The 25,652-nt window shown below is 51.4% G+C and overlaps 8 protein-coding genes across 8 annotated transcripts; 5 read left to right on the top strand and 3 right to left on the bottom strand.

Moving 5' to 3' along the window:
* Nucleotides 1-929: 929 nt before the first annotated feature.
* Nucleotides 930-2,681, bottom strand: HOO65_030040 (uncharacterized protein; the record flags this gene model as incomplete). The annotated part of the gene is made up of 2 exons (XM_071002085.1): nucleotides 930-2,036; nucleotides 2,133-2,681. The coding sequence occupies 2 exons, from the start codon at nucleotides 2,679-2,681 to the stop codon at nucleotides 930-932; spliced, it is 1,656 nt and encodes a 551-aa protein (XP_070859719.1).
* Nucleotides 2,682-3,926: 1,245 nt separating this feature from the next.
* On the top strand, nucleotides 3,927-5,423 carry HOO65_030039 (Endonuclease/Exonuclease/phosphatase family protein; the record flags this gene model as incomplete). Its single annotated transcript, XM_071000295.1, has 1 exon — nucleotides 3,927-5,423. One exon carries the CDS (start codon nucleotides 3,927-3,929, stop codon nucleotides 5,421-5,423), a length of 1,497 nt encoding a protein of 498 aa, XP_070859718.1.
* Nucleotides 5,424-11,700: 6,277 nt separating this feature from the next.
* HOO65_030038 (Apyrase) lies at nucleotides 11,701-12,171 on the top strand (the record flags this gene model as incomplete). The annotated part of the gene is made up of 1 exon (XM_071000294.1): nucleotides 11,701-12,171. The coding sequence occupies one exon, from the start codon at nucleotides 11,701-11,703 to the stop codon at nucleotides 12,169-12,171; it is 471 nt and encodes a 156-aa protein (XP_070859717.1).
* A 2,080-nt stretch (nucleotides 12,172-14,251) lies between these two features.
* Nucleotides 14,252-16,385, top strand: HOO65_030037 (uncharacterized protein; the record flags this gene model as incomplete). The annotated part of the gene is made up of 3 exons (XM_071001981.1): nucleotides 14,252-14,791; nucleotides 15,069-16,176; nucleotides 16,252-16,385. 3 exons carry the CDS (start codon nucleotides 14,252-14,254, stop codon nucleotides 16,383-16,385), a joined length of 1,782 nt encoding a protein of 593 aa, XP_070859716.1.
* A 392-nt stretch (nucleotides 16,386-16,777) lies between these two features.
* HOO65_030036 (Ribonuclease H-like protein) lies at nucleotides 16,778-17,932 on the top strand (the record flags this gene model as incomplete). The annotated part of the gene is made up of 1 exon (XM_071000293.1): nucleotides 16,778-17,932. The coding sequence occupies one exon, from the start codon at nucleotides 16,778-16,780 to the stop codon at nucleotides 17,930-17,932; it is 1,155 nt and encodes a 384-aa protein (XP_070859715.1).
* Nucleotides 17,933-19,327: 1,395 nt separating this feature from the next.
* On the bottom strand, nucleotides 19,328-20,526 carry HOO65_030035 (tetratricopeptide repeat protein 15; the record flags this gene model as incomplete). Its single annotated transcript, XM_071002250.1, has 2 exons — nucleotides 19,328-19,519; nucleotides 19,585-20,526. 2 exons carry the CDS (start codon nucleotides 20,524-20,526, stop codon nucleotides 19,328-19,330), a joined length of 1,134 nt encoding a protein of 377 aa, XP_070859714.1.
* Nucleotides 20,527-20,926: 400 nt separating this feature from the next.
* On the top strand, nucleotides 20,927-23,192 carry HOO65_030034 (Transcription factor tfiiic complex subunit; the record flags this gene model as incomplete). The annotated part of the gene is made up of 2 exons (XM_071001955.1): nucleotides 20,927-22,145; nucleotides 22,243-23,192. 2 exons carry the CDS (start codon nucleotides 20,927-20,929, stop codon nucleotides 23,190-23,192), a joined length of 2,169 nt encoding a protein of 722 aa, XP_070859713.1.
* An 81-nt stretch (nucleotides 23,193-23,273) lies between these two features.
* On the bottom strand, nucleotides 23,274-24,379 carry HOO65_030033 (hemolysin III family channel protein; the record flags this gene model as incomplete). Its single annotated transcript, XM_071002281.1, has 4 exons — nucleotides 23,274-23,297; nucleotides 23,341-23,481; nucleotides 23,547-23,777; nucleotides 23,840-24,379. 4 exons carry the CDS (start codon nucleotides 24,377-24,379, stop codon nucleotides 23,274-23,276), a joined length of 936 nt encoding a protein of 311 aa, XP_070859712.1.
* Between the last annotated feature and the right edge of the window lie 1,273 nt (nucleotides 24,380-25,652).

Genomic DNA, 25,652 nt, shown 5'->3' with positions numbered 1-25,652 from the left:
GCTTAAACCGTAGCGTAGATAGTAGAAGATGGCAGTAAAACAGAGAAACCGAGGCTCAAATGAACTGACGTCCATTTAGTGCACATTGAATACAGTTAGCGGTGCTGATGTGGAATTGGTCTGGGATAAAAGCATTAGAGCTTCCATCTGCTTATAGTTAACTTCACTTTGTTTTGTACAACTACCACACCGCAACTTAAACAGCATCTGTACAATATCCTACTGCAGTTTTAATATTTTCATCTACAATGGCCTGATACGAGGAAAGCATTGTTTACTGGCCTCTACGCTATTTCTAATCCATTGAGCATTCGGGGGGAAGAGCGTTGCATCCCATACCTTGCACTTAGCGATGGCTCAAAAGACTGTTGAAGGCGTAAGGATGCTCAAAATCTTAGAGATCGACATGATTGATGATTTGGTGACTGTCAGGATGGAAAATAGTGCAGAGACTGTGCAAGGCTTGTGCTTGCGTACATCGTCGAGTGTAACATGATACACTTGACGCTCTTGTGTGAATTGAAGACATCGTGCTGTGTGGGAAAGTTAGACGGGGCCTAGAAAACATGTGTTTCATTATCTCACTAGCGAGGAGGTGATGCAAGGCTAACAAATCATCTGCCAGTTGGATTAGTTTTGGTCATGGCCAAACAGTGCGCTCAGAATCTGTGAGTGATCGAAACTTGAGGGTGTACTATCGCCATAGATAGTAGAGCTTTTTCTTATTTTAACATCATGCCATATATTAACTAACAAAGCTTAAATAATAGTTGGATGGTTGGCTAGCCCCAAGAAAAAACGTAGAACGTGATTCCAGGTATAGAACTGCCTTGAAATATGCAGTAGTGCTATTGATACAAATGTTTGGGACGACGCACGTATTGTGGGGAATTATCATACACATTACATCTGCATCCTCGTGTTGATGTTTAGTTCGTGGGGACGGAAGGTGCAGGCGTGGCGCTGGAAGTAGCTGTAGCAGCAACAGAACAACCCGCATCGTCAGGGTTGTCATTAGCTTTGCTATCGCTAGCAGCAAGACTACTAACGGTTCCAGTAATAATGTTGTTAAAGGCATCAGCGGCAGACTGGCCTTGCGGAGACGAAACAGCAGCGGTTGAAGCCTGGGCACAAGAAGCTACCACGGTAGCATCTGCCTTGCAGCTATCTTGGAGGCGCTGGCAGATGAATCCAGCAATGACGCCAATGTTGAGTGCTGAACCGTGGTTGAAATCGGCCTCGTTGCTAGGCGAAAATGCGTCCTGAGAACGGTCCTTAGGTAGGCCAAAGACGATGGTGGGGTCAGAGCATGTGCCGAACTGGCCATTAGCAGCAGCCCGGACTGACATGGTGGAAGAAGTGCGCGGGATAGGCTTCAAGACACGGCGGATGGCACGGCGGGTTATGGCAGCGCGGCAATCGGTATTTTGCGTCTCGCACTGAGACTGACCACCACTCAAAGTACCAGAGTTAGCAGCACGCGAGCAGGCATTGTGCTGGATATCGCAGGAGCGACCAAGAGCAGCGTTCGCACCGGTAAAAGTGTTGCCATTGACACTGAACGGGCGGTCGCCACTGGTTTGGATAACTGGAGGAGGAAGTCCGCCAAGGCTTCCGGTGAATGTTTGAATGTTGGTACCAGAGGCAGTGCTAGAACTAGATTCGGTTTCAGTGTCTGGGGTTGCGTTGCCACCGCCACCACCGCCGCCAGTGCTAGGGTTGGCACTCGTACTAGACTTGGGTGTAGAGGTAGGGGTGGGCGTTGGAGTGGGGGTGCTGGTAGCCTGACCCGTGGCTCTGATATCAGCGACAGCGTTGCTTCCATCGTTTCCGTTGCTGGCTACGGGGAGACCGTCAAAGGAAACATCAGTGGCGCTGATACTGCCCGTGCCGGTAAACGTAGGCTGGATATTCGCCACAGCAGCATTGACCTCATCGGGACTGGCATCAAGGACCAGCAGACGTTGTGAGAAGATGCAGCCCGGCTCATCATCGAGGGTGTCGCAGGTATTACCTTTGCCCGTAGTATCGGAAAGCTATTATAGTTAGAATTAGATGTAAATGATCAAAGAGCGAAGAAGAAGGAGAAGAAGAGAGGAGACTATGGGATAACGGGCTGCATGAAGACTTACATCACCAGGTGTAAAGGTGCCAGACTCGAGGGCGAGTAAAGGATCAACTCCAATGAGAGCAAGCTGCTTCGCCAGCTCGAGGGTGATGACCTTGTTCGTAGCAGCAGCATCAGGCGAAGCCGGGTCTTGATGCGAGCTCAATGCGCCAATTTCGGGATTGACAGCCGTCTCATTGCAAGGCGCACTCTTGGTGCCAACTCCAGCAGTGTTACGCTCGATCGCCTGATACATCAAGGCACCAGCCATACCACGAACGTCACCGATGGCCTTGGCATTAGTAAAAGCCTGGTCGGCAGTCAGCTGCTTCAAGCAGTCAAGATTGACAGTGGCTTTGACGCCTTCCTTGGCAGCTGCATTGCCCAAAAGACCAAATACGGGGTCAGCGATTCCCAGCGGGTTGTTGAGGTTCAGGGAAGTGCGAACAATGTCCAGGAAGATGTTGTGAGAGTGCTCTTGAGGCACTTCACGACCGATAATGGATCGGCGGTCGTAGGGATAGGCTGTCACAGAGCCCAGAAGAGCAATGAAGGCGACGGGAGAAGTTTTCATGGTTGAAAATAGGAGTAAAGGAAAAAAGGAAAAAAATAGAACTAGAAGCAGCGAAAAGACGGATAGCGGATGTGCTTGTTGACTAAAGTCTGGACTGGGAAAACAGATTAAGGTAAAAGCGACAGTAAAGTAATTTGTTTTTCCTTGAATAAAGTGATAATAAAGACAAAAAAGAAGAAGAAGACGACTAGCGTCTGTACGAAGCGAACACAGATAGAATATTAAAAAATGGATAAAGAAGCGAAAGAGATCACAGATCTCTGAGAAGGAAAAAGAAAGAGGATGTGGAAGAGATGGTTGTTGTAGAGATGTAGATTAACAAGTGATGAGATGGCGATGAAGTGAGAGATGGGAGGGACCTCACAGAGGTTTATATAGGCCCTAGAGCAGCCGACTCGCCCAGCGGCGAGACCGCAAGCCCACAGGCATCGTGACTGCCTTCGAGGGGGGTATTGCATGACGAATTTGCGCGCTATTCGCATGAACATCAGACGCAATAATGGGATAAAAAGCTTGAAGCATCCGGTTTTCGCATCGTCTCAAGTCAACATGCGACGGCCCAATATGAAGACCTACGGACATCAAACCAGCCATTAAACAGTTGCAAGGTCGGCATAATGCTTATCAGGGAAAGCAAGCGTGGGCAAGACCCTGGTGTTTAGTAGGCCGAGTGTATAGTTCTCAGTGACATCAGGCAAAAAGTCAGGTTATCGCAAGAAACGCTTCACGATGGAGAAGATCAAACAAAAAGATTGTTTTGTAGTTGTCTACAGTTGTTTCAGACGATGCAGCCAATCATTAGTCGGCGTAGTCTGAAGGATGGACTTGGACTTGTTTCACAGGCTGTCAACTACCCGCCTGTTTAGTGGGGCATATATGTTCCGTGCGACATTGGAAGCGGACGGAGCTGCGAGTGACAAAAAGGAGAACGCGACAACGGCAGGATTCGAACCTACGCGGCCGAAGCCATATGATAGCAGGAAATGGCGATGTCCATTCGAGTCATACCCTTTAACCACTCAGGCACGTTGCCTATATGCTCCATGGAGGGCGCGGAAAAGAGCAATTATGAAGTCTGGAACGAGGGCCGCTGGGGAAAATCCCAAGTGCTATCAAAAAAAACCTAACTCTTACAACTCCAGGACAAGGGACTAACCCTAAGCAACCCTGGAAAATCTTGACAGCAAACAAACAAAACAACAAACTCACGACACCGACCGAAGACCCCAGAGGCAGAGGACCATCATGTCCAGCCTGCTGAGGAGCTTCGAGGCCCAAGAACGCGCCTTCAAGGAGCGCAGGGATGAAGCCAAGAGGCTCATCATCCCCCTGATGGAAGTGATCGAGACGCACTGCGCTCGAGAAGCCACCCAGACCGCCAGAGCCGTGAAAGCGGAATTCCTCGAGACGGCGGTGCGGATGTTGGAAAACATCCTCATGGGAAAGACCAGCAACACGCTGAAGAGGGATAAGAAAGGCCAGGGACAACCCAAGGAGGCCAACATGACCCCCAAGGACGCGAATGTGGCCCTCTCCTTCGCAGAGGTGGCCAAGTTAGCCGCGCAAGCAACGGCAGGCAAACAGAGCCCTGCCCCAGAACCCAAGTCCCACGAGACCGCCAAACAGGGCGGAGAGTGGCAGACTGTCACGCGCCGCAAAGCGGGTAAGACCGCGCACCCGGCACCCCGCCAGGACGACAGAATCCTGGTCCGAATCAGCGCAAGCAACAAGCTGCGCGATTGCGAGAGCTTCCTAATGACAGAGAAGCTTAAAAAGCTGGACGCAGGGCTTGGGAAAGCTCTGAAGAACGTCCAAAAGACGAAGAGCGGCTTCGCGCTCATAGCAAACAAGGACGGTCGCACCACTCTCTTGGAGAAAAGCGACAAAATCAAGAAATACCTCGGACCAGGCACCGAGGTAGCACAGGCGCTGAACACAGACGCCTACCTCATTGGCCCGGTCGTGCGCCACCTCAACGGAGGTGGCAAGGCGGTAGAGGTCACTGAGGAGATGATCAGGGTCTGCTTCGCGGAGGCCACCCGGATAGCCCCGGTCTACATGACCGAAAAAACCCGCGGCAATGAGAAGACGTTCATTGCCAAGATCCCAGCCAACGGGGCGAAGGTCCCCAGGCAACTTAGGATGGGATCGAGACTTGTCCCGGTCCGCCTGCTGGCAGAAAAACCGAAGGCGACCCCCCAGTGCACCCGCTGCTTCGGGTGGCACGACGCAAAGAAGTGCTCCAGGGCACAGCTTTGCAGACACTGCGGCTCCAGCGAGCACGAGAGCAGCAAGCACCCAGCGTGCTGCGAGGTGGAGCACCAATGTGTCTCCGCCTGCTTCATCTGCCGCGGCCCACACCCGGCAGACTCCAAGGAGTGCCCCCTTCGCAAGAAGGGAACCACCCCAGAGGAGAGACGGGTCATCAGGAAGGAGCAGCAAAAGCTCACTTCCGAAAAACGGAAGGCTTGCCCAAAGGCGAGCAAAAAGACCCCAGCACAGGCCGCAGAACAGGCGGACTCCATGGAGGCCCGAGAAGAAGGGCCGGAAACCCCGGAAGGGAACCCTCAGACGGAGGACCGGCCGGTGGAGGCGGAGGAAGCCCCGGCCCCAAGGGGCAACGAGGCCTCTGAGCCACCCATGCCGGAGCCCACCCCCAGTGCCCCTGGAGCCCAAGGCTTGAGGAAATCCGCGCGCACGAAGGCGCGTCAGGGAGAGCAGCCCCAAACCCAGTCCGTATGAGAGCGGACATAAGGGGGCGCAAGAGAAGGTGCGTGATTTGGCAGTTCAATGCTGGCAAAGGGCAGCCGAATCACCTGGCTCTGATGGAAGAGGCAGAGAGGAAAGGGGTGGATGTCGTATGCATTCAAGAACCGTATATAGGCAAACCCCTAGAAGAAATGAGGACAGTCACACACCCGGCATACAAACTCATGACTCCACTAACGCAGTGGGACACGAGGCCGAGGGTGATGACATATGTCAGAAACACAATAATGGCGACACTCGTACCCGTCTGTGACGGCGAACACGCAGATGTAGTCATAGTGGAACTGACAGGACAAGGCCTACACATTGCTAATGTGTACAACGCCAACCCGCAAGACACCTCCCGAGGAGTAGCACTGGTGCGGGCGCAGAAAACAGTGAAGGACAAGAAAATGATCCTCTGCGGTGACCTCAACCTGCACTCACACATGTGGGACAGCAGGAAAAGCGAATCGAGAGACTGCTCCTTGATCCTAGACTGGCTAAGCGAAGACGACGTCACTCTGCTCAACGAGCCAGATGACAACACCTGCTTCCACAGCAAGGAGTCCCCATCGGTGATTGACTTGGCTTTCGCGTCGAGCACTCTGCTGGGCCAGACCGGATGCACGACCAAGGTCATGAAGGAGCTCAACTGCGGCAGCGACCATTTCCCCCTCAGCACCACCATCGAAGGCATACAGATCGACGATGTAGTCAGAGCGACCCGGCACAACATGAACAGGCTCGACACAGAGAAGTTCACGAGGGCCTGCGCAAGAGAGTCTACCTCTCTAAACGCAAGGGAAGCCCTGAGGGCAGAGGACGCAGAAGAGCTCGCAGCCGGGCTGATCAAAGCGATGACCAAAGCACTCGACGAAGCGGCACCCAAGGCCCTGGGCAGAGGCACAGGCAAGAGGTGGTGGAACCCGCAATGCACGGGGGCGGTCAGAGAGATGAGGTCAGCATGGCGACAAACTGAGGCGGACAACTTCCCTGACGCGAGCTACGATGCGTACAAGGAGAAAAGAAGAGCGTTCCAAGCTGAGATCCGAACGGCGAAACGGGAGCTATGGAGACAGACCATTGAGAACATGACGGATGCCACCCATGTGTTCAGGATGGTCAACCGACTGGGGAAAACAAACCCGGCCGGAGGACTCCCCCCGTTGACCCAGGGCGGCACTACGAGAAGAACACCGCAGGAGAAGGCCGAAGCCCTTCTGGATACCCACACCCAGCCGGCGGAAGACCGCTCGAGGACGGAGGAAGAAGCCAACCCAAGGGCAAGACTCTGGGGAAAGCTAACGCCGACAGAAGTCAGAGACGCGGTCTTCCACGCCGGGAACACGGCGCCGGGAGAGGACGGCATCCCAAACACAGCTTGGAAGCTGGCCTGGCCGATCTTTGGACAGTGCGTGGTCAAGCTCTTCAACTGCTGCCTGGAAACCGGATGCCACCCGAGAGTATTCAAGGCTGCGACGATGGTGGCGATCCCGAAACCATATCGAGACAGGAGACTCCCAAGGAGCTACCGGCTGATCTCGCTACTGTCAACCCTCGGGAAAAGCCTCGAGAGAGTGATAGCGCGAAAGCTGTCGACACAGGCGATCGAACTACGGATCATCCCGCCACACTACGCGTCAGCGGTACCCAGGAGGGCGGCCACAGACCTGACCTGGAAACTGGCGGATGTCATCGTAGGGGAATCAAAGCTCAAGAAGATCACATCGCTGGTCACCTTTGATATCAAAGGCGCCTTTGACGCGGTCAAGAAAGAGAGGCTGATAGCCAGGCTGAGAAGCCAGCTATGGCCAGAATCCCTGTGCAGGTGGGTGGCGTCTTTCCTGACGGACAGGCAAGTGAGCCTTTCTGTGGAAGGAGGACTCCCAGTGGAGAGGAAAGTCGGGGGTAGCCTACCACAGGGCTCACCGGCCTCACCGATCCTCTACATGCTCTTCATGGCAGACCTCTTCAAGAAGATGCAGAGTCTTGGATACGCAGACGACGGCTTGATCTACGTATCATCACGGTCAGTTAAGGCCAACCTCCTGTCGATAGGAGAATGGCTGAGAATGGCAACGAGATGGTGCAGCGAGAACGAGCTGGAGATCGACTGGAGCAAGACGGGATTCATGCACCTGTACAAAGGACGCAAAGCCGCAGGCATGAACGAGAAACTCCAGATGCCAGATGGAACGTGGCTGGCCCCGATGGACGAAATGAAGTGGTTGTGGGTCTGGTGGGATCCTAGCCTGAGTTTCAATAAGCACTGCAAAGAAACGATGGCGAAAGCCCGAAGGACCATCAACGTGCTTCGACGCCTCAGCAGAGTCTACTTCGGAATTCCACCAAAGTCCGCTTTGCAGGTCATAAGGGCCTGTGTGGTGCCTCAGCTGACGTACGCGGCCACCACATGGTACCCTATGGCAAGCAAGACAGCCCTGGACAAGCTGGAGGTTGTGCTAAGAGACGGAATCCGGGCAGCCTTGCCGGTCTACAAGACTACGAACAAGCCGAGTCTATACAGGTTCGCGGCTTTCCCAAGCCTCAGGTTAATCTGTCAAGAAATGATACGGGCGGGTGGGATACGCGCATACACATGCAACACAGACCATCCCCTGCACATAACAACGATAGACGGCACCATAGACAAGGCAAAGGCAATGCTCCCGTTCCCGATCAGAGATACCGACAAACTCCTGCCAGAGGGGGAGGGCCCGCCCGACCCACTAGCAGAGAAACTGAGCAAGGAAGAAGCGGCCAAGGCCCATCTTAAGCTGCTCGAGAAGGAATCTCAGGACACAATCTGGGTCTACTCAGACGGTTCGCGTGACAGCGACGGGAACACTGGTGCGGGCTGGGCCGTTTACCACGGAGGCAAGACCCTGGCGCAAGGCTCCGGGGCATGCGGGAAATACAGGGAAGTAGCGGACGCGGAAGCGATCGCAGCCCTCAGAGCAGTCAGGATCGCAGCAGAAGTTGCTCCACCACAAGCAGAGGGTCTGAATCTGTGCGTGGACAACCTAGGAGTAGCGAAACGCATCAGCAAGCGAATGAGGAAGCCAGGCACTTCCCAACTCGAGGTCGACGAGATCCGGCGCATCCTTGCAAAGTGGGAAGGCGGAACGGAATGCCTCTCGCTGGACAAGCCGGTCGGCAGGGTACACTGGGTCCCAGGGCACTGCGAAGTCCCAGGGAACGAAGCAGTGGACCAGCTGGCCAAAGCGGGATGCAAGAGTTCAGATCTGCTGGTTCCAGAGAGGACGATGTCTCTGGCGGCGGCGAGACGCTGGAAGAACGATGCATTCAGGGCCGACTTCAAGGACTGGATGATAGACAACTGCCCAAACACCGACCACCTTGGAGGGGCGCTGGGAATCCCAAAGCCATATAAGCTGGACTGGATGAGAGGGCTGAACCGGGGCACCGTCGCGAGAATCTTGGCGGCGCGCTCCAAACACGGCGACTTTGAGGAGTACCATACCAGGTTCAACCACCAGGACGCCGAGACAAAGTGCCAAGTGCCAAACTGCGGCAAACCGAAGGATTTCAGTCACCCATGGGAGTGCATAGGCAACGCCACGAGACTGGCGGGGAGGTTCGTAAAGAAACTCCTCAGAGAGGATAGGTCCTGTAAGTACCTAGCGGAAAAACTAGACCCTAAATGGAGGGCGTGTCGAGTAGACACATGACAGGGGACGGGCTAGCACGGAGGGAGGAGGGGCGTTTAGACGGGGTTTTCATTTTGTTTTCTGTTTTATGTTTTCTGCTTCCTGTTCTTTTTTTTTTTTTTTTTTTTTTTTTTTTTTCTTTTTCTTTTTCCTTTTTTTGTTTCTGACGACTACAGACGGAAGACGAGTAACAAGCTTGCTTGGGAGCATACGAGCTTCTCTCGTCCAAAACCCGTGGTCAGCCCTGCAGAAGGGTTAATTCTGTCCGGTAACCAATCCGGCGTCGTTTGATCTTAGTGATTCCAGTAGACGTTAAATAAATTCAAATTCAAATTCAAAACCCAAGTGCTATGGTCCCAGGACACATGGGGATCGGAGGCAATGAGACCAAGTTAGGATGCCAGGGACTGGTAACAGAACACTGCTTCAGCCTCGCAGGAGCACGGAGATGGAGAAGAGACCAGTTACGTCTCGACTACGAAGGGTGGTGGAAAGAACAAAAAGGATACCGTCCAATAGGAACCGGCGTCCCTACCGAACCTCCCTACCGAACCTCCCGCTACAAGGGGGCCACCAGAAGTGCACTGGGCCCCAGAACACTGCCAAGTCCCCGGCAATGGAGCAGTCGATCAGCTGGCCAAAGCGGGTTGCAAGAGCGGGGACCTTCTGGTCCCAAAGGAGACAATGTCACTGACGGCAGCAAGAAGATAGAGGAACGAAGCCTTTAAAGCAGACTTCCGATGCTGGATAAAAGAAAACTGCCCGAAGATCAGACATCTCGGTGGAGCGCTGAAGTGGCCGAACCATACGACGTCGGCTGGATGGCGGGGATACATAGAGGTACGGTCGCCCGAATCCTAGCAGCGCGCTCCGGACACAACGACTTCGGAGAGTATCACATGCAGCTCAACCACGCGAATGCAGGAATACTGTTCCAGGTCCTTTTCACTCTACACCACTTACCAAGAGTCTCATTTGCCTGTCAGAGGCAATAATCCATCAGAATGCCCTATCGAAGTCTGAGAACCAGATGCTCTGACAGGCAAATGAGACTCTTGGTAAGTGGTGTAGAGCAAAAAGGACCTGGCTATAGTGGTGAGGGAAGGAATAAAATTGATTACAAAGACATTAATATGCCGGCGACAGCCGAAATATTGAGAAGCAGTAGTCAGAGGAGGTCAGGGCTGGCGAGGGAAAGGCAGCGTGGAGTGGTCTTAAGTCAAGAACATACCACATTGCTTCTGAGATATATCGAGAAAAAAATAGCAATTAGGTTTAATTGATAAGATGCTTTAACTAACTATTGATTTTTATAAAGAATCTGTAATGTAGGTAAAAAATTGGGCGCTCGCTTATTACACGCGGAAAGGAGTGAGATTAATCAGAAAAGCATTGATACACAGGTGGGCTGTGGAATTATCTAGGAGTGGCGTGGCCAGGGAAGTTTAGGGCAAGTGAGGGTTAGGGCATTGTGGAACTTATGGCAAAGCTGGTCATAACTTAAGAACGCTTCAGGTAGTTGCCATAGTGTCTGCAGAAGAGCATAGCACCTGTGTTTTTACTATGGTTTGTCGCAAGGGTGGGTCATGGCTTTTTTTCCAGGGAGTATTACTGTAGTGATGTGGAGACCAAGCCACACTGTGGCACTGTCATGTGGCTGACTCGCATCTCACAGGTTACATCCATCTACATGGACTATATTGAAACTCTTCAGACAGGTTTGCAAGACTGTAGTGCTTGGGCGAGCTCTTGCAGACATAGGCCCTCGTCTCCTTGTAACATGAAAGCATACGTAGAAAAATGGTGTGTTGGACACGAAGAAAGACCTTCAAGTCCATCCTTGTATGCTAGGCAGCCATGCTGTCAGGCCATGTCATGCTGCTTCCATCATTGTATAAAGGTACACAGCAGCGAGGAAATAGAAACAGGAAAGCATTATTGGCTAGAGTGTCCCTAGCATTGAGATAAACCAAGGACGAATTCCATTGTGTCAAAGTATCTTCTTATGTTATGCTTGCCGTCATGGGTGTTTGACTTAGAACTAGCTGTTTATCACTGTAGTCATATTCCATGCTTGGGATGAAAAGCATGGCCAGGGCTTTCGGAAAGCCTCCGATATCTTGCAAGCGTACAACAAATTTCATGACAATGCAGGTACATATGTGTGCATCATCTATCACTGTCTTCTCCAATCCCTGCAGTGTGCTTTCGGATTTGCGCACAGATAGCCTGGATTCTGCTGGTCCTGTCTATAATGCTACACCTTTTAATGCATCTAAACGTCTATAGATGAGCACAGATCAAAAGTGGGTGTCATATATATACCTTTTCCTTCTTTGGTTTGTAATAGATGTCCATATGTCTAGCCATTTCTAGGACTACCATCACGCCAAAGTTGAGTATTGGTAAGCAATAAAAATAGGAAAACTGAAAACTGAAAACTGAAAGCTCAATAGAAACAATAAATACCCAACGCATCAGCATCTTGTGTGCAAGTCCGCTCTGTGTTGAACCTCCATCATCTCGATTTTCACACTGCCTTTCACACTTGGCCTACTACCCCTTGTTCTTTTCTTTTATTCTGCCTACATCCCAACATGCAGTTCTATTCATTCCTGTCTCTAGGCCTATTGCTATTGCCTTTTGGAAGCTGTAGACCTGGCCCAACTGAAAATCTTCATCCCATACACACTGCTCAAGCTATTGATGAGGACACCACCTATAACACCGTCACTACCAGCAGCTTCATCACCAGCATTCTGATGACTGCGCCAGCTGCTACTGGATCTGGGGTTCCCATTGATTATCAAGCATCAAACTCTGGCTACAACCTTACTACTTCCATTCCAGCCTTGTCGACTAGCTCTTCTGTGATCTTGACTACCCCCACCACGAGTTTTTCAACGACTGTTCGCCCGACACACTCGGAAGCCGAGGTCGATGGCCTAGACTACTTTGTGGATTGGAGTGACAGTGAAAGCGACCTTGAAGATGAGTACTATGTAGACGACAGGGAAGAAGACGAGGACCATGAAGTTGGGGCTGTTGGGGCTGCGCCTTATAATTAGGGTTGCACCTAAGGGTCTGCGTGGTTCCTTACATATATGCCTGTGAAACAACGCTATTGTTGACTGTTATTGATGCTTCTTTTATTCAAAATCCGACGATCTCTCTTGCTTTCAAGAGAGTTCTGTGTACGTTGCAGTTTTGTATGTAATGAGTATCACGTGATATCGGGCTGGTCTACAAGTGTTGCAATGTATGTTGATTTTCTATTGATTTATTAAGGCGTTAAGTTCTACATCATCACAACTATGCTAGAGTATTTTATGCCAAGGTTTACCTAGTGTTTGGTCGGTACAATGCTCATTGTAACTAGCTCAGATGTTCAAGGAATGCGCATTGGAGTAGGAAGTAGGACCTGTCTAAGCTATCTGGAGGATTGTGCGGTGTTTATAAGGTTATTTCCCACGTGTACATGGAGCACTCATCACCAGGACCTGCACAGGCACAGCCCTAGTCACAGGTGCAGCCCTAACATCAGCCCCTCCTCCTCTTCTTTTTGCCCTTGGATTGTATTGAGTGTGTCTCCTTCCATATGTCCAAAGCAATGGTGTTTTCAAGATACTCGGCTGGTTCCTAAGCCACTTCATTCTAGCCTTATGGCTTATCTTTGTATTCTAGTCTGCCTCAATGTTTCCGTTCGAGATAGTGCAGCAGGGAGTGGGGAGAGCTTTGCAGGGCAGCGGGTGATTTGGCAATTGTATTCACTGAGAAGTAGATACAAATGTGATTGCTGTTCTGACAGGTGTTGTAATGCGAAGTCAAACTTGTCAATGTCCAATGTTAGCCCCCCTTCTCACAAGTATGTGAGAGCGATGTTCATTTTCTCATGGTGTTCCTGTCGAGATCCCTTGGTGAAAATCAGTATATAATATATATAGGCCAAGGCCTGGATATCAAGGTAAGGTCTCAAAAGGTTATTGGTAAATCTCTGGGGTAGGCGGCTTTTAGATAGGTTTCCATGCACTCCCTGCACACCAATAGAACTAGGCAGTCAATACTGGGAACCGGTAGGCCCGCCTCGGAGCTGCATTGGATAATAGTCCCCCCCTGGGTCTACTAGGACCTAAGGTTGCAGGAGAAGCTCGCACACTGTAGCTGCTGACCGCCCGAAAGCTGCACTGGAAGATGGCCTTGGCTGGCTGCTCTCACCTGGGTCGAGTTATTGTATTGTTGCAGCAGATAGACGTCAAAGAATACAACGCTATAGAGGAAAAATGGCATCGAACAAGATGAGCATTAAGTAAGTTCAAGCTGAGGCGTGGAACTAGAGGCGAATGTCCTGATACACCGTGGCGACAAAGGGCAGCATCTACACAGATACAATTGAGATTAAATCAAGATAAATTAGAAACTGATGTCTTTGGGTCTTTTCAATACTTCTTTTCCTTTCTTCAGACCTGCAGCAACCACACTGCTTGTTTGTCTTCGCCAACTTGTTGTGGCGCAGATGTCAGACATTGATTGATACATCAGACAATCATACATTCCAATATATATTGTGGAAAATAGTAGAAAGGATAGTGAGAATTACCATGTTTGAGCTGTAGGCAGTCTTAATTGTCCATGGCCGTGATATGCACATGGGCTTCCATATACTAAAATGTAATTCTATGTAGAAGTGAGCTGCGTGCCTGCGGAATCTGCGACTGACACCTGATTTTCATTAGAGTTGATGTCTTGGTTTGAGATTCTAGAAGCTATGATACCCTGCAAGATCACAAGCTTGGCTGTGGGTAGCTTGCCAGCTGCATGAGAGCCTAGAGTCATCCGGGCACAACTAGGCACTCACAGAGCAACAGGTAGAATGGAAGGCGCCAGAGCTGGCGGTTGGTACTCATTGGCGATAAAAGGAGCCTTTCAGCAGTCTTTTCTTGCTCGATCTTTGTGCTTGTGCCTTGTAGCCCCAATCTCCCTTTTCCTGCCCAGTCCTGTTGCTCCTCTCAAAAACGCTACTGCTGCCACATCGTGTCCCCTTTTTTCTATTGATATCCCCAGCTCCATCCTTCGGCTAGTATGTCCCTTGTTACTGACTCTCCAAGGAGCAAACGTGCTGCTGCTTGTTCTAAGAATTCGTCTTCAACTATGGGAGTTCAAAGCACACCGTCTCCGTCCGAGAAGCGGTCTATTCCTTCTAGCCACGAGGGCTCTTCCAACATTTCCTCGTTTATCTTCAATGCAGCTTCTCCAAGCGCCTGTAAAACACCACAAAGACTACAAGGGCACCCAGGCAACGCTACTTGTAATGAATTGCAGAATATACAGAACCATGGGGCGTCATACATGCCGCAGAGCTCCGAGCGCTTGAACCAATATCTATGCTGGACTGCATCCCCGCTGACATCATCCGTCCCCATTTCATCATCTGCTTTGCCTTCGCTTTCGTCGCTATCACCCACGATCTTGCCGGCTCCGATTGTCGGCAATCCTGGCTACCCTGCACACTCCTCAATGCTGTATTCAAGTGCTCCTAGTTCGTCGAGTCATGGGGACTCTTGGTACCACGATAACCTGGCTTATGATGTGGCTAGATCAGCTATGGATGGTGACATGCGAGAGGCGATTGACCAGCGGGAAAGCGGCGCTTTTCCGCCCGGGGCCTCAACTTACACTTTCTGTCCAAAGGTATGCATGCATGCCCTTAGCAAACAACTGACTTGGGACAAAATCGTCTAATTTGCCTACTTAGCCACCCGTATTTCACGAGATGAATAGCTTTGGCCGTAAACTGGGCCTGGACTCCCCAGACATATTTAGCAGCAGACTGGACCTGAGTAATTCCTGCTACGATAATTGTCCGGAGGGAGTGTGCTCACGCGTTGTTTTTAGCCCTGAGCGGAGTCATGAGAACCAAAGGTATGTGGATGATGCTTGATAAAACGGCTAGAATACGCACTAACAGCACTGCGGTAACTTTCTCAACATTAGTGATCCCCGGGCTGATATGATGGGCGATGGTTCCCATCGCTCTGCGTTTGAATCGCCTTCTAGCCATGTTCTGAGGGCTATGACTCCAGACTCGTCTCCTTTCCGTATGACTAGCCTAGATACGTCTATGCATGCCCCGGCTTTTCCCACTCCTGGATCGCCGCGTGTGAGAGGTCCCCATATCCTGCAACAGCAGCAGCCTGTCACTCCCCCCAATTTGTCTGCCGATATAAAGGGCAGAGCTATGGCTTCCTCGTCTTGGCGTCCTGGTGGTGCAGGTACAGACAGGCCAAGTTACAGAGACAGCAGCCGCGCTATGTATCGCCCTATGCATGCTGTCATCGAGCAAGAGTTGCTACGCTCTTCTGGAGAGGCCAGCCTTCCAAAAAAGCAGCAGAAAGAGCTGCCTCCAACTTCATATTCGCCTCAGGAATATCCCAGGCTATCAGCAGCTCCCCCAGGCTGCACCACATCATCTCTGGCTCCCGACTCCACATCAGCTACTACATCAGATGGCACTTCTCCTTTCAGCCAGATGAGCTTTTCTGACAACTATCGGGGCGAACGAACGCTTCGTAACTGCTCCGCTGCCATTGATGACTCCGTAAACTGCTCCCTATGGATCACCAACTTGCCGCCGGCGGTCTCACACAACGAGCTGCTTTCAGAAATCCGAGGCATCGGCCGTGTTTATGCCACTGTGATCAACCCGCCTAATGTGTCTTCGGGCCATTCCACCAGTGCCGCCAAGATAGTCTTCTTTGAGCGCAATGCTGCCCACGCATTCTTCGTTCAGGCCAACCACAACGGGTTTGTTTTGCGTGGCTTCCAGGCCAGAGTCAGTTGGAATAGAATCAAATCATCCGAGCAGGCCAACTCGCGTAGCAAGTCTCGTGTGCTAGTCTTGACAGGATTCAGCGAAGTGGTCAACGAAGAATTCCTGATGCAATGGTTCTCGCAACGTTTCAAGTTTGAAGTCGACAAAGTTGTGCCCGTCATCGACACTGGTGTGTGGGCTAAATTGGAGTTCAGATTTGGAAGCTATCGCTGCCAGGCTGAGGCAGCTAAAATGGCCATTGCTCGTGAGTTCAGCCAGTTCATCTAGGAGGTGCGCTTTGGCACTGATCCATGTAGCGTTGGGGAATACTCGGGACTAGAGGCCAGTGGAGTGATGACTGCTCCTAAGGGAAGTGAGGACGAGAACAAGTCCGTCATCGAGACGGACCAGGAGGGTGTGCCAAGGGGATCGACTGTGACGCAGGAGATGCTGGATGCCATTCGCAGCATGTGAAGCAGCTTTTCATCCGAAAGAGAGGCAGGGACCAGGTAGAAATAAGCATGTGGTGGATTTTTGTCACATGGTAGGAGTGTGAATAAAAGCACCCTTGGCGAAGCCGAGATTTCGTTGTGCTACATGGCAGCGGTTGTATGAAGATTGATGTTGTGATGATCATTGAGAATAATAAAAAAAAAAAAAAAAAAAGGACTTTACCATCGCCACTTATCTCACATAGCACTGGCAAAAGGTTATGCTCACTACCAGGGTCGAACTGGCGACCTTCGCATTACTTCACATTCTGAGGTAGAATATTAGTACGACGCTCTAACCAACTGAGCTAAGCGAGCGAGGAGCTTCGTGATTTCTGGTGATTTTCTGCCAAACAGCTCTTAAAAGGGCAAAACATGCCCGCCGTTAGGTTGAGGCCGCTCTTGGAAGGACCGGACATGTCGCCCCGAACGTGGCTCAGCAAAGAGGAGGAAACGAAGCGACACCAGGCAGAGGTAGAGAATACCCTACCAGGAACGCTCGTCGCGTACTCCGACGGATCGAAAGATGCAAGTGGCAACGCGGGCGCAGGATGGGCTATCATAGAAGACGGAGCTACCCAAGAAGCAAACCATATAGCTCTAGGAAAGTGGATGGAGGTGGCAGATGCGGAGGCAGTTGGCGCTCTCGAGGCAACTAAGCGAGCAACAGCTCGCGAAGGAGCTGGAGAAATCTGGCTGTGTCTAGACAACAGAGGAGTTGTGGACCGACTCCGAAATGCTGCCACCAAAAACAGCACATCACAGGAAGCGGTAGACGAAACCAGACGAATCCTAAAAGCCTGGGCAGACAAGACACCCGGAAGGCTCGCCCGAGTGCTATGGGTCCCAGGACACATGGGCATCAAAGGCAATGAGCTAGCCGATACCCAGGCCAAGTTAGGATGCCAGGGACTGGTAACGGAACACCGCTTCAGCCTTGCAGGAGCACGGAGATGGAGAAGAGACCAGCTACGTCTCGACTACGAAGGGTGGTGGAAAGAACAAAAAGGATACCGTCCGCTTGGAACCGGCGTCCCCACTGAACCGCCCTTCCGCAACTCCCGCTACAAAGGGCTGACTAGAATAGAGCTAGGCCATATCCTCGCGGCTAGAACTGGCGATGGAGACTTCGACAGATACCACGAGCGATGGGGACACAACTGCCCACTTGCATGCAGAGCCTGCAACCAAGCCAAGGAACGAGGACACTGGTGGACCTGCAAGGCACTACCCAGACCATGGAGCCAAAGGTTCGCGGACAAGCTCCTTAAAAACACGAAAGCGACAAGTTATGTCGCCAACGTGCTTCGCCGCAACCTAATGCTCCTTAAAGAGAAACAACAACCCGAGCCCGAGCTGAGCTGTCTGGACACCACAGAGGCAGCCCCCCCCCAAGAAACGCGTAGAGGCAGGTCACTGCCACCGCAGACGACAGGGGAGCGACCACAACCAGGGCAGCCTAGGATGACACAACCAACTCCACGACAGCAAGGGCTACAACGAAGAAGGGGACGAGGAGGGCGAAGTTGAGGGAGAATGGAAGGGGAAGAGAGAAGAGATAGGAGGAGGAAACGTTCGCAGGACAGGAAGGAGATGTCGAGGAGGGCTCCGTGAGAAGGTGTGGAGGGAGCTCTGCTTCCAACCACCAGCAGAACGGGAAAAATATTAAAAATGATGCGGCAGTAGCCATGCATACGGAAGGACAAAACCGCTGTACTCTGCCGGGGCCTACCCCCCGTGCTGAAAGCCGGCGGCCTTTTAGACTAGATTACACGCGGTCGTCGCAGACCAAAAATACCTGGAACCCCGCAGGCACGCCCTAGGGCAATGCTGGACAGAGAGCCATCCTGGCCCAAGCGCCGGACCCTAAAAAGTCATAGGAGGCGCTCGAAATCCAAGCAAACCTGCAATTGCTGACCGCCCAGGAGGAGTCACGGGAAGCTGACATCAGCCAACGGCTCCTGTCCGGAATATGCCGTCGTATTACCGCGAAATAATTGGTAGGTAGACGTAAAATAATACAATACAATACAATACATGCCCGCCGAAGTTTTTTTCATTTCTTTTTTTTTTTCTTTTTTTTTACTTTTTTTGTAGTCAGCCTTGCAGAGGGCTCATTCTATCGGGTAGTAAATCCGGCCTCGGCTGATCTTGGTGATTCCGGCCGGTAGACGTTGAATAAATTCAAGTTCAAGCTCAACCAGCCAAAAGAGCTATGGTTGTTTATGGACATACAGAGCGTGGCGGATGCTATGAAGCTGAAGGTTTGCGGACAAGCTACTGAAAGACACGAATGCGTCAAATGATATTGTTAGCGTCCTACGCTGCAACCTCTAGCTCTTGCAGTAGAGGAAAACCTTAGCCCACCCTTATCCACAAGGCCTCTTCTGTCGGGGAAACGCAACCAGAGAGTAGAGAGAGGACATGAGAGCGAGGGACAGAGTAGAGGGGGAAGCTCTAAGATGGGGTTTGGGAAGCCCTTCTTCCCTATCACCAACAACAAAATCAACGTGCTCCACCGCTTGCCTGGCTCCCATACAGAGCAGCGCAAGCCATAAGCACCAGACAGCCAATCCTAAAACCATATCCCGCAGGGAGCCCTCTATTCAACGTCTACCTACTGATTACTACCGAAATATGACGAGATGATCTGGGTGGCAGCGGTTCGTCATCTTCTAGCACTATTTTCAGAAAGGATGTGCGTTGACTTGAAGTATTTTGAGGTTCGAGATTTGTAGGTGGGGGCTTCTTTTGCTACACGCGGCCTGAGCAAACAAATGAACAAAAGAAGTCGGGATTTTTCCTTGTCTCCTACAAAATAAAGAGTCTGACATCACTCTTCAGGAAGACTGACTCGCCGATTATCATTATGTTGGCGCTCCCACTCTGTATCACTACTGTGCTGTTGTAGTATCGTTACCTATATTAGAGCTTAAAGTCCGCATTAGTCCGTTCCCATCCTGTTTCGTCTGGCTCTCGAGAAGCTACACGGCTGGCTAAAGCAGTCTTAAGCCCGCGGTTCTTGTCTGCGCAGAGCTCGTAGATGGTTGACAAGTTGAGCAGAAGAGTATGCGACGCAAAGCCGCCGTCAATGAGGCCCTCGAGCACTTGGCTGGCCTGCAAATTGTTAGGTTAGAAACGAAATAGAAAGTATTCCCGGTCAACAATATCCAGGCACTGACCTTATCCATCTTCCCACTATAGAGCAAGCACACTGCTCTGTTTACTTGAACCGTCTCGCTCGCGGTCTCTGCTTCCTCAGCCAATTTTTCGAGTTGTGTCAGGGCTGATTCAAAATCGCCGTCCGCCATGTCAGTTAATGCCTCAATGATCTGCCGCTCATCGCCCTCCGCCAAGGTCTTAACAACATCTTTGGCCGCTTCAGAGTCGCCCAGATGTAGCCACAGTAGCGCCTCAGCTAAACGTACTGTTCCATCTACAACACTGGGAAGTGTGCGCATATGCACAATGGCTCCTAGAGTATCGTCCAAGTCAACTAATGACCAAGCGACCTTGACGCCAATGTCCCGCAAACGTGCTGTCCACAACTCCCGCTCCGATGAGCTTCGAGCCATGGCAACGCTTGCGCGGGCCTCGCGTGCGAGATCATAGTAGCTCATGACAGCACGGCGCATATCGTCAAACCCAACAGCTTGCAGCTTGACGTTCAGAACACGCAAGTCCCACGGTACCATGTGCTGCCCTGTTTCTTGGTCTATGTACAATGTGACATTGTTCAGGTCTTCCAGAGCCTTGACCTCTTGTGCAGCCACGTTCGTAGCGTCTATAAGCATCAGGCACGTCAAGCGAATGTATAGCAGTTCGAATATCCGGCGGTGGTTTGTAGGGTCAAGAGTCCCTGAGGTCAGCTCAGTAACAGCGGCGGCAGCGGCGGCGCGGAAATGGCCACCTGCCAAGAGCTCTGAAATTGGTGCATCGGGGCGGGGTTGCTTTGGGCTGTTTTTGAAGCATACTGGCGCGGCAAATGTGTTAAGAGAGTTGTAGATATCGGGGCGCAAGAGAAAGGAAAAGTCGGTTGGCCGGACGGATTCCGAGATTTGCGGCGAGCGTGTAGAGCTGTGCGGACTGAGGAGCCCGGGCTCTGCCATGGGAAGGGTCGCCATGGATGGTGCGGAACTTGATTGTTCCTGTTAGCTATTGATTAGAGCCAGCTAAGACCGTAGATTAGACGCAGTTGCAAAAGGCTCAGAAGCAAAGGACGCAGCAAGCCTAAATCTAGATATGTAGACGATTTGTTCGTTGTTTGGTTGGTAGCTAGTGGGTAATTTAAGAGCACGTTAGCCAAGCTCAAGTTCAGCTTCCTTGGCGATCTTCTAAAGACGTCACCTAAAATTGGCTTACGTAAGCAGCGCAAAAGCTGCATCCTTTCCTATTTAGAGCTTGTATAGCAGGTTAAACAGCACCACTTCTTTGCAGCCCAGGGCTTTTCCAGAGAAACGCTGTGTCTCAGTGTTATTCATCTTCTGCTACTTTTCTTGCCACATCAGGCCTTTGCCCACTCAAATGTCGTCTAGTACTCGCTCACAGCGACCACGGCGTGCTGCTGCTGCAAGGGCTGTCCAGCCTCCAATTCATGTCATTGACGACGACGATGACGATAGCAACGATTTTCAGATATCTGACGGCAGCGACTCTTGCGCTGAGAGTTTCCGGGATGAAGAGGCCCTACCAAAGACTCCTGTAGCACGGCGCCGCACTACTACTGCGAAATCATCAGTAGCAGCGCTCTCAAAATCAACACCCTCTAGATCAGCTGCAGCTGCGGCTCGGGCTGTCTCTTCACCTGCAAAATCCAGTGCCAGCAAGCGCAAACCAAAACCAAGAGCAACGCCGGCCTCTGCGCGCTCTAAAAAAATTGCGGCCGCCGAGGATGCTGGCTACAACGATGCGGCTCCTGGCCAGACCATCACTAACAATATTAACCCTAACGCCATCGAGCCGTATCCCTCGCAGCTCACAAACCGCAGCTATCACGGGCCGTTGCGTCTTCGCCGCCGGATAGGCTTTGTGCTGGAGCGGTTTTATGGGCCAAACCCGGCGGATATCAAAACTGCAGCCGGGCTGATTAATCACTGGTACTGTTATGATGAAGCCCCTGTGGCAAACCCACACTACGAGCCAGCCTGGCTCTCACAACATACCAGAGCCTGCCAAAAACAGTGGCTGCAGAAATGGAAGGCCTCTGAGGCCTATACCAGACAGAAGATGACACTAGACTGTGGTACTGGCGTTTCGGACCAGCACCGTGGGTCCCTGAAGCATCTCATCGTCATTTTAGACAGGGCTGAGATACAGATGCAACGGCTTCAAGTACAGTGCATACCCCGCATCGCCGCCGATAATGCTGATGAGAGCAGCTATCCGCAGCGGCCAGGCTGGCTGCTGAATCTCGGCGGCACTGTCCTAGATATGACCTGGGCACCAAAGGTTGTCAACAACAGGCAGACACTGGCAGTGTGTATAGTGCCTTTTGGGGAGGACCGCCTTGAAGGCACCCAGAGAGCGAGCGATGGAGTAGTTAACATCCTTACATTCACAGGGCTGGCCCAAGAGGATGCAACCTCCTCGCCAGTAATTAGAGAAATGTCATTCCCCTGGGGCTTTTCGCGCCGAGTAGCCTGGTGTCCACAGGAACAGGACACGGAGTTGGGGTTACTAGGCGTGTTGTCAACAGAGGGCCAAGTACACGTCCTTGAGATTGATCAAAAAGAGGGCTATTCAAGTAAGCGGCTCTTCCTTCCGTCCCTTTTTTTTACCTTTCCTCCCACCCTATTTCTCTCCTTTTTAGTTTCATTATTTGCTAAATCTTCACTCTAAAGGTTCCTGTACTCGAGTTGCCAGCCTCTTTTTCGACGAAGAGCAGGAGATCAAGGTAACTTGTTTTGCTTGGGTTGGATTTAACCGAATCGTCACCGGCCATGTTGACGGAAGTGTTTGCCTTTGGTCTATCGCCCCGCGTCTTCTCTTGATTCGTCACCCTACCCACCATTCACACGTCGTTGATATCACCACTGGCTACCCCTCGCGGCCTTATCTGATTGCCTCTGTTCCTGTTGCCGGGCTACCTACTCTGGTAGACTTTACTTCCCCGGGGTATGAGTCTACGTCTTGGGCCTTACCTAGCATTGCCATGCAAAGCACGGCGTTGCAGTGGCACGACGATTTGCAGGGCTTCTTTATCAACCATCCATCGTCGAGTCCTCTGGATGCTGCCATTAGCTTTATGCATTGCCGCTATTTCCCCCACGGCCCGGCTGTCATATCATCCAACAGCGCAGTGACTGCATTCTCAGCTGGCTACAGCCACCCATTCATCCTAGTGGGCCTGAGGGATGGCTCGCTCTGGTGCACTAACAGCATCAAGAAGATATTTGCAGCGAGAAGCGAGAAGCCTAATAAGCGTAAAATCATGCAGCACGAGTTCCGCCCAGCAAGTCGGTTCCCGGCCGTGGATAGTGCGCAAAGCCATACTGCCCAGATTATTAGGGGTGCTAGTAGATTGGTGTCTTGTGATTTGGTTGAGCTTAACGAACGAAAAGACAAGGACGATGGCACCAGGAAGGATATCGCCGAGGGCGATCTAGCAGAAAGAGGCCCTGCATTTAGATTAGTCGATCCTGCAAGAGCGGTAAACCACGAAAAGGAAACTCGCGTTGCTGCAATTGCGTGGAATCCGGTGCCAGAAGTAAGTGGCTGGGCAGTAGTAGCTATGGCGTCTGGGCTGGTACAAGTCGTGAATCTCGGGGTAGCACCAGAAGCAGATCAGTAATAATGAGGAGAGCAAACGGAAAAGCACATGGTATAAAACGGATGCTAGTACTGCGAATAGACACTTTTTTTTTCAATATTTTTAGAAGGCATATAGCGCGCAAGACTACATGCGTCTAGTTAACATGATATCAGCACACACGACCTACGACTGTGTGATGGTAGTCGAATGCTAGGGCCATGGCATACATGTGCGTTAGAGCAGCCACCAACACAAATACGTGGAAGATTTGATGAGAGCTTCCGAAGTGGTCGAAGGCACCGGGCCATAAGCGCTCAGGCCAACGAGCCTAGAGGTGCTCGTTAGGTTAGTATTTATGTCGAAACCGACTATAAAATGGACGGCTAAGCTTACAGCATATATAACGGCACCAATCACGTACATGGCACCATGCAAAATCACAAGACTAAGGCTCATTCTTTGCTGCAAGTGTGTCCAGCCGTACTTTTCAAGGCCCTGGAGGATAGGCACAACACCAGAGGTCCCCAATGCAACGAACATCAATGCCCGGTATGGCCGCCACTCAGGCGTACGGAAGCGCTCGATCCACGATACGAGTACGCATCCGAAGCCGAGCATGAAAATCTAGACAGGTTAGTAGCTTGTCCCGATCATGCCGCAGTATCAATATGGCTTTTCAGACTAACCAGTGTTGTATACAGTTCTCGCAGAATAACGTCACAGTAAAAGCCGTAGTACAATGCCGGCACGTAGCTGCCCACTATCAAGAACACAATTCCAGTGTAGTCCAATTTGTTCCCCCATTTAGCTACGGAGCTTGAGTGGTTTGACAGCGCGTGATACGTTGCGCTCATGCCCAAGCATAGAACAGCGCCGCCCAGAAAAGCAGCGAAGACGGCGATATCAGCAGGAGAGGCCGATTCATAGCGTGGTGCAATCACCGCATAAAGGTACAGCGCGGTCAATACAAATCCGACAGAGCCGAGAAGGTGGGACCAGATGTTGACGCTTTCATTATGCAAATAGGCTAAGCTGCAGAAAGATGCATAGAAGGAGTTGCTGGTAGCCCGGTAGCCGGTGTGGATAAAGGCATTGTCCCGTCGCCAGGCGGGAAGGTCATCCCAGTGGATCAGGAGAGACGAAGAGGCGAGTGATGACACCGAGCCAGTCTGGAGCTTGGCATGGACAGCCGAAGCGGGCGTTTTTTTGTGGCGATCTCGTAGCATTGTGTGCTTGCTAGTGTATGTAGAGGAGTGACGATCGAAGAGTGGGAGGAGGATGGGGAGATGTGGTAGGCTGGGCTTTAGGGTATATGTGAGTCGTCAGGCGCTATGAAAAGCATAGGCTGTTCACTGAGTAACAACGTATGTCTACTTTGCACTCAGCCCTGTTGGCAATAGCAGCTAGCCGTGTAGCTTCCCAACAGTTGCGGCTGTCAACTCTGCGGCGCCCAACAACTTCTTCCATCCATACTTGTCGTCGATGGGCCGGACGAGGGTTATACTTAGCCCGGCTCACAGTTTACAGCATGCCTGCAATGCTGCCATTACATATAGTTAGCACTACATAGGGGGTCCTAGCTGTACGGCGGATACCGTAGTGGCCCCCTGTGTTGTATTGAGTTAGCCTGAGCTATCGTTGTTATCTTCACGTGAGCCGTCACGTGAGGCTGCCCCACTATCCCGTCGTAACGGCCACCTAGGCCATCTTAGAGGGATTCTTATTGAATTAGGGAATCGGCACGAATAAACAAACAGCTACAAGCTACAAGGCGACCATGTTCCGTCTGCAAAAGCCGCAGTGGTACCTTGGTGTCTCATTTCTGCAATTGATATGGCAGAGCGACGTTAGTCCCAGAGCTGCTGGATCAATTGAACAGTTGAATAACCCCATAGCTCAGGCCACGCCACAGAACAGAACTTGCTATAGCTCCTTGCAAAAACAGGGGCCCCACAGTTTGGTTGGCAGTTCTGGCCTGACATTTGCCTGTTTTAGCTAAGCTAAAGCCCCTCAACAGGAAAGGAGTTGTAATGTATCTTGTAGTACTAGGCATTTCACGCCTTGACCTGTTCCTTTTAATACTTTTAGGTGTCTTTATTTACGTTACGTTGTCTGCTCTGCTGTCCGCATTCTAAAAGCTGTCCCACGCACATCTCAAGTAGCAAACAGCCATAATTATTGATGCGCTGTCCCTATCCATCGGCCTTGAGACTCGTATTTTTGTTTCCTTGTCTTGATTTTGTTGGCGTCCATCCTGCCAGTCAAGCCAGCCCGTCTTCCATATACAAATAATCCAGGCCCAGCCGAACGAACTGTTGTCTGCTGTCCCGTTGCCGCCTTTTGCCGCTCCGGCTTCATATCAGGGCTGCCACCTTCCTCGCCAAGTTTATCAGTCAGCATCCAGCACTGGCCTAGCTCTTCTCTGCCGCTCACGATAACTATCCATAGCCGCAGTCACACCGACCCCGACACCAACACCCACACCTATACTCCCCTCAC

Source organism: Ceratocystis lukuohia (assembly GCF_044167205.1).
Source record: "Ceratocystis lukuohia strain C4212 chromosome Unknown Supercontig3_pilon, whole genome shotgun sequence".
Taxonomy (NCBI): Eukaryota; Fungi; Ascomycota; class Sordariomycetes; order Microascales; family Ceratocystidaceae; genus Ceratocystis; species Ceratocystis lukuohia.
Note: the sequence above shows the minus strand (reverse complement) of the source record. Positions and strands in the feature narration are given on the sequence as shown.